At 39.9% G+C, this 6,784-nt stretch overlaps 1 protein-coding gene across 1 annotated transcript; it reads left to right on the forward strand.

Annotated features, from left to right (window-relative positions):
* The first annotated feature begins 1,122 nt into the window (after positions 1 to 1,122).
* Positions 1,123 to 2,425, forward strand: LOC142548496 (uncharacterized). The gene is made up of 2 exons (XM_075656854.1): positions 1,123 to 1,801; positions 1,948 to 2,425. The coding sequence occupies exons 1-2, from the start codon at positions 1,396 to 1,398 to the stop codon at positions 2,136 to 2,138; spliced, it is 597 nt and encodes a 198-aa protein (XP_075512969.1). The 5' UTR covers positions 1,123 to 1,395; the 3' UTR covers positions 2,139 to 2,425.
* The last annotated feature ends 4,359 nt before the right edge of the window (positions 2,426 to 6,784 follow it).

Consider the following 6,784-nt stretch of genomic DNA (forward strand, 5'->3'; position numbering starts at 1 on the left):
ACTCTCCCCAGAGATTCCATGCACTATTATTTCATCATATCACATAGAATATTCACACGCGTAGGTGAGCGGTGAATTTCCGACTACAATACACTGACTCCTACATGTGTCACAACTGTACTCAATCTCGCCACCTGATGACTCTCCTGGAGTCGGTAAACGAGTCAAAGCACAGCCCAAACATATAGAGCATCAGTGTTGTCCCGGGTCATAAGGACTAATGGTGTACGATCATAACCACGGACTGATAATCTCGATGAATGATAACTACTTGGAAAAGTCCGAGGGAGGGTTGTTCGGTATAATCATCATATGACTACGCATCTGCATGTTTGGACATCTCTATGCCCTTACCAAGAAACGCGATACACAAATTCACAGATGCTGATCTCGAGCTCAAGCGATCTTTATCCATGTTTTAGGTTGCTGAATCGACTAGGAACGAATTTAGATCATACAGTGTTTACAAATGAGTTTCAACATCGAATTATGATTCATTTATAGTAAAGTATAAACAAGGTCTTTATCTATGTTGTTCGCATTGGTATACAAATAAAGAAATAACAAACCATGAAATAATGAATTATATTAAAATAAATATTGTTTATTACTACTGAGTCGATAAATTCCCTAGCCAACAGTTGGCTTACAGGACATCTACTCTAGCAATAAATTCTATAAAAACTGGAAAAATATATAAGTTTACATTTCTTATTTCTTGGATTCACAATTGTATAATGACGGTGACCCTCGTTTTAAATGTAGTTCGAACTCGAGACATCGTTCCAATCACTAATCAAATTGTCCTAAGATCACTAATCAAAATTTCCTTATCACAAGAAACTCGAGCTTAGCTCCAATTATTTCACCCTGGATTTCTCGTATATCGACTCGAGTTCGAGCCTCCCCACCCCTAAATTTAAAATTTTTTTTGAAAAAATCTTTATCACACAAACCTAAGTCTAAGTGAGAAATAAGTTTTTTTTTTTAAAAAAAATATTAGGAAGGTGCATAGTGCCAATCACACAATAGCCACGCAAGTACCTTTCAAATTTTCATCTCCTTGTCGCCGTCGGTTATAAAAAATTCCACCCATTTTCTTCCTATATATTTATAGCCCCTACCCCGTAACCACTTGTCTAACTTCTCGAGCAAAACATTAGTTCCTCCCTCAACCTGTTGCTTCGTCCGTAATAATTACTATCCTGGCGCATGGTTATGTCCGCCGTCGGTCCCCGGAATCCTCAAGAACTTGGCTTCCCCCGCCTCCGCTTCTTCCGCTACCGCCGTCTGAGATAAACCGTTTTCTACCAGCAGTTCGCCACCTATAGTACTTATACAGCATACACAGGATATATATAAATATATTTAAAGACAAAGAGCAATATATTTCATATGCCGTCGCCTAGGATTAATCAACGGATAGGAGGTCATGAGGAGAACAATAAGTGGAGGTTGTGGGAAAAGTCGTCGTCGTTTCACGGAAGACGGGATGGGGTAGAAGCGGATATCCTTCCGAGGCCGCGGACGGTGCCGGACTTGCTGGCAGGCAGGAGGAACATTGAAAAAACGCCAGATGAAGCGGTGGCATTGGTGAGGGCGCTGAAGCTGACCAAATTGCTGCTGAACGTCACCGTACAGAGGAGTCTTGGCCCTGTGCAAGTGTTGACTCCGCCGGAGGCGACAGTGGAGGATTTGATTGCGGCGACGCTGCGCCAGTACGCCAAGGAAGCACGCCGCCCTGTTCTTTCAACTGATGCTCCAAGCTTTGACCTCCATTACTCCCAGTTTAGCTTGGAAAGTATGTTTTCGGTTCTTTTGAATTTCGTACATTGTATCTCGGCTTGTAACTTCACATGTAATCCATAGATAACTCCACATGCCATTAAAATACTAATCAATTCAAGAAGCTAACTTAATCTTTTATATATATATATATATAAACAGGTTTGGATCGTGACGCTAAGCTATCAGAGCTGGGATCAAGAAACTTCTTTCTCTGCCAAAAGCCCGTGGCGTCCTCCGCCGCTGAAAGTGGTGGCACCGCGACGACGTCGAATTCGAACTGTTCAAAGGAAGCTGAAAAGCGTAGCAAGAAGAGGTTTCCTTGGCTCAATTTCATGGATTTTTCGCTCTGAGAGATCCTTATTTACTGTCAGAATTCGGGGCTACCTCTGTTTCCAGGAATCTTGATTCCTAAGTTGAGAGTAAAAGAATTGTAAAATATCGAAATTCTAGGAGTTAGTCCCTTTAGTCTGGGTATCAGCAAAGTTCTTCGGCTCGTCATGTGCCAGTTCTTCGATGTCCGACGGACTGCCTCCACTAGATAACTCAGATTCTCAATGTGTGGTGTGGGATTTTAATTTTTGTCGGCATTTGTGTATCTTTTTATCTTTATACGTTATAAAAAATTTTTATTTATTTATTTATGTATCCTAATCGCAAGAGAAAGATCAAATGAACCCGGTCTCTATCGAAATCAACTGTAACATGTCTTTCCAATTCAACCCTAAAATCACTTATTATACAAAATTTAGTTTATTGGGTTTTGAGTAAAAATGAACAACTAGAGTGGCTTCTCTAGCTTCACGTAATAATTTTCTATATACTTTGAATTTGTCTATTACAATAGCCATTTTTTCATACATGCACATTGAAAGTTCTGTTTCCACATAGTGAATGTGACGGGGTGAGTGTTGTGTGTATCAGAATGTAGGTGTTGTGCGTAGGTGTTGTAACACCCACGACAACATGCAGCGAAAATTATAGTTTGACACACTAACACGCAACTTGAATGATAACAATACGAGATACGAGTGATAAATTATGCACAAGTATAAAATACTTGTGCGGTGCCTCAGGGCAAAATAATTCACTAGAAAAACTTGTAAGTTTACAAAAACCAATACTAGTGAAAGAATAAAACAACTCCCTTATTAAGGCGAGTAACAAATTGCATCCTAAACCTCTAACAAACCGTATAACCAAAATACATAGGATGCATCAACTGAGAAGTGAAAAAGTCTTCAAAAATCAGCGCACTAATCAAAACAGTGATTAGGTGTTGTCTTCAGATGTTGCCAGCACTTCACAGCAACACTTTATCAACCACGCGAGATTGCTTCAATCAGAAAATATTTTCTTCATACAAATGCATCTCTGTCTCTCCGAAAGTTTTATGCTCTATATCGTCCCTCTCTCTCGTTTCTTCTTCTTTGAGTCCTATTTAACATAGAAACGCAATTTCATTAGGAAACAAACTCTTTTTAAAACAAGGATAATATCTTAAAGATATTGTGATATCATATCTTAAAGATATTATAAGTCATATCAAATATAGTCTTATATCACATATTGAATTTATACGAGATCATATCATCAATTTCGAGATTATTCTCATGTCTAGAAAGGCAAAATATTAAAGATAAAAAAGGAAAATATATCAAGGAATAAAATTCCTTTCAATCTCCTCCTTTTTGCCTTTCTGGACAAAACAACCCAAAAATGGTTGTACGGCTCAGCTCCCCCTGAGTTAGCAAATCAGTGACTCAGCCAACTTTAGTTGACTCCCCCTGAATTCTACCGTTAAGTCTTCCCCTGATGAAAAATACAGTTCACACAGGTGTTGTATGTTAGATGTTGCGACATTCAGATCATAACACCGAAATAGTTCATTAATCAGGATGGACAAAGATTAGAGAGAATAAAAGGACAACTAAAATACTAAAACCATCAAGAGAGACCAAAACCATCAAGAGAGAAAAAAACTCAAAATCTCATTATCCTTCATTACTGCCATCATCATCATCATCAGCCATTTTTGCTCCACTAGGTTCCAGCTATATCTGTATCTACTCCCCCTTTTTGTCCAGAATGGACACTTTCACCCAGCAGAAACTCATAGTCAGCCACTTGATTTTCATAATGTTCAATGGTTTTCTTGGCATTTTCAATCTGTTGTCGACCATAGGCAATCTGAGCTTGAATGTAGGAGATAGACAGTGTGACATAACCAGTAGGAGGAACATCTGTAGGTGGTTGTTCAGCTGTCTCAGGCACATGTTCAGATGTTGTATCATCAGTGTTGCCAACATCCGGAGCAACATTTGAATGCAGCCAAGGCAGATCGATCTTTCTGTTGCCTTTGAAATAAACAGGAGAAATCTTCAGAGGATCTCTGACAGGGCAATGATCTTCATCAATATCCCTAATGAAACCTTGAGATTCCAAGATCCCATAAATCAGTGAAGGGTAGGGCAGCTTTGTTTTCTTGAAGTCTCCTTCAGCATATTGCAATGCTGTCCTGAACACCAGATTTCCAAAGTTAAAGGCCCTTCCAGTACCAATAGCAAACAACACCAGGGCCTGAGATCTAGTCACAGTAGTAGAATTGGTTGACGGTGTCCAATTCCAGATTGATGTCTTGTGCAGCACGGAGAAAAAAGAAGTGAGATTAGCAGCACTCAACTTCTTGGGATAATAAGGGAATACTTTGATCAGGCCTCCAGTGAGCACAGAGGTTACAACATTTATGTCCAGATCCTCTTCAACTTCCTCAATATCCGGAGTGTTGTAGAATGCATTGATCACAGAAGGTGAGAACTTGTAGATACGATCACGAACAAACACTCTCCCATACTTCACCGATTCCTCATCTCCAACACTGCCCAGGAGATTGCAGTAGAATTCTAACACTACACGGCGACAGTAGGGCATAACAGTAGTGACTGTGGATAGCAACCTTCGGTTCTTGAGAAACTCAATCAAATTGTATTTTCCATATGCATTATCATCAATATTTTTCTCCTCAATCAGCTCTCTCTGAACAAACAGCGGCCATAATGCCAAGGCATCCTCAGAATAAAATTTGGGGGAAAAAGACTTACTTAAATCATAGTCAGCCGATTCAATGTGGTGCTCGGTGTTGTCAACATCCACCTCAACACCAGCAGCAGTAGCAGCAACATCATCAGAAGACTCACTAGCTTCAGAGCCAATATCCTCAGATTCAGCATCACCATGTTCCTCAGATTCAAAGTCAGATACAGACGATGAAGAGGAAGAAGCTCCAGGTCGGTTTTGCTCAAACTCCTTCATCATTTCTGAATCAGGTTTATCATCCTTAGAAATTTGTTTCTTGGCAGCCTTTTCTTCCTTAAGGTGAGCAAGAAACTCGGCCAGAGATTGTTCATCTTCTACAGGCTCATCAGGAACTCTTTCTTCTGCAACATGTTGAGTATCTGTGATGGGGTTTTGTTTTTGAATACCAGAAGTAGAACCAGGTTCTTTTGCAGTAACAGTTGGTTTGGGGCGAGCCACCAACTCAAAATCATCAACATTGGAGTCGTCTCCAGATGAGAAATCAGGGTCCAGAAGATTTGAGGAGGTAGATGCCCGTGGTTTCTTGGTTGGAACAAAGTCAGGATCGAACCCTGCTTGTCTCTTTGACCTTCGGCGCATAGGAGCAATGGGAAAAGCTTTATTCAAGACTTCAAAGTCCAGTGGATTCTCGACATTGATCTCTTTCCCAGGTTCACCAGGAGCGATCATTTCCAGCGGAGTTGGTTTTTCTGAAACGCCCACAATTTCCATCCCCTCAACATTGGTTTCGGCTGTGGGTGTTGTGTCAGGTGATTTTCCACCCATGCTCGCAGCCATTTCACTCCTAATGTCGTGAGGATCGAAGCCAGCCATCTGCGAAATCAAGAACAAAAGAAGTAGATCGGTTCGAAGGACACAGAAAATCGCGAAGAACAGAGATATTTTAAGCAAAAACAATGAATAGTGAGGGCAGGAGAAATTTTAGAATGTGAGGGAAAATACTAAACAGTAAAGTTATTCTTCGTCCATTCCTAATTATTTAAGCACAACTCTCCAACGGTAACATTCTGTTGAGCCGCAACTTCAGCACCTTTTCAACTCAATTTTTACTCTCACCAAACGGTAACTTTCTGAAATAGTGCCATCATTATTTCAAGAAATCAAGCAGGATAAAACACCACGTCGAATTAACCCCACAAACAGTTAGAAATCAAGAAATTTCAAAATTAAGTCGGTTAGGATTTTCTTCGTATTTCATGAATTAAAAACTGATAGCCCACTGGTCATGATGAATTCACATAACAGCAGTATGAATGACTTAAATTTATGCCTAAAATATGATCAAAAATGAAATGCACACGCATGTGATCAAACTGTGATCAGTCTGTACTTAGGTGTTGGCAACACCTCTTGGCAACACTTACAAGTTGGACTCAAACTTTCTTGAACATTTTTAATTCAGACATGGTAGCTCCCACTCTAGAAGAATGGTCTTCATAGGACTCCTCTAGGTAGCTTTTTCCATCTGTATTTTGAATTAGCAGTGGTAGCTCTCACACTAGAAGAACGGTCTTCATTGGACTCATCTAGGTAGCTTTTTTCATTTTCTTCTAAACAACAATTTTTTTTTTATTTTTCACCTTATTGCTCAAGAATTTTCTAAGTCATTTTCTACATTGGACAAGATCACGTGGTACACGAACATCCTCACAGCTTAATGACTTAGATTGAGCACACTCCATACTTTAGAAAATTTTGATAGAAAGTTTGATTCACAACTGAGAGCACACCATTCAGTATCCTTCACTTGTACAGGCTTCACACAAAACAGGATGTATGCAATATGTCTAGCATCCTAAAAATAAAATGCACATGCATGCTGAGTGTTGTCCACAGGTGTTGTAACACCGAGGACAACATCCGTGAGTGATCATTGTGCACACAAGCTGAGAGACTTCCTAAG

Source organism: Primulina tabacum, chromosome 1 (assembly GCF_025594145.1).
Source record: "Primulina tabacum isolate GXHZ01 chromosome 1, ASM2559414v2, whole genome shotgun sequence".
NCBI lineage: Eukaryota > Viridiplantae > Streptophyta > Magnoliopsida > Lamiales > Gesneriaceae > Primulina > Primulina tabacum.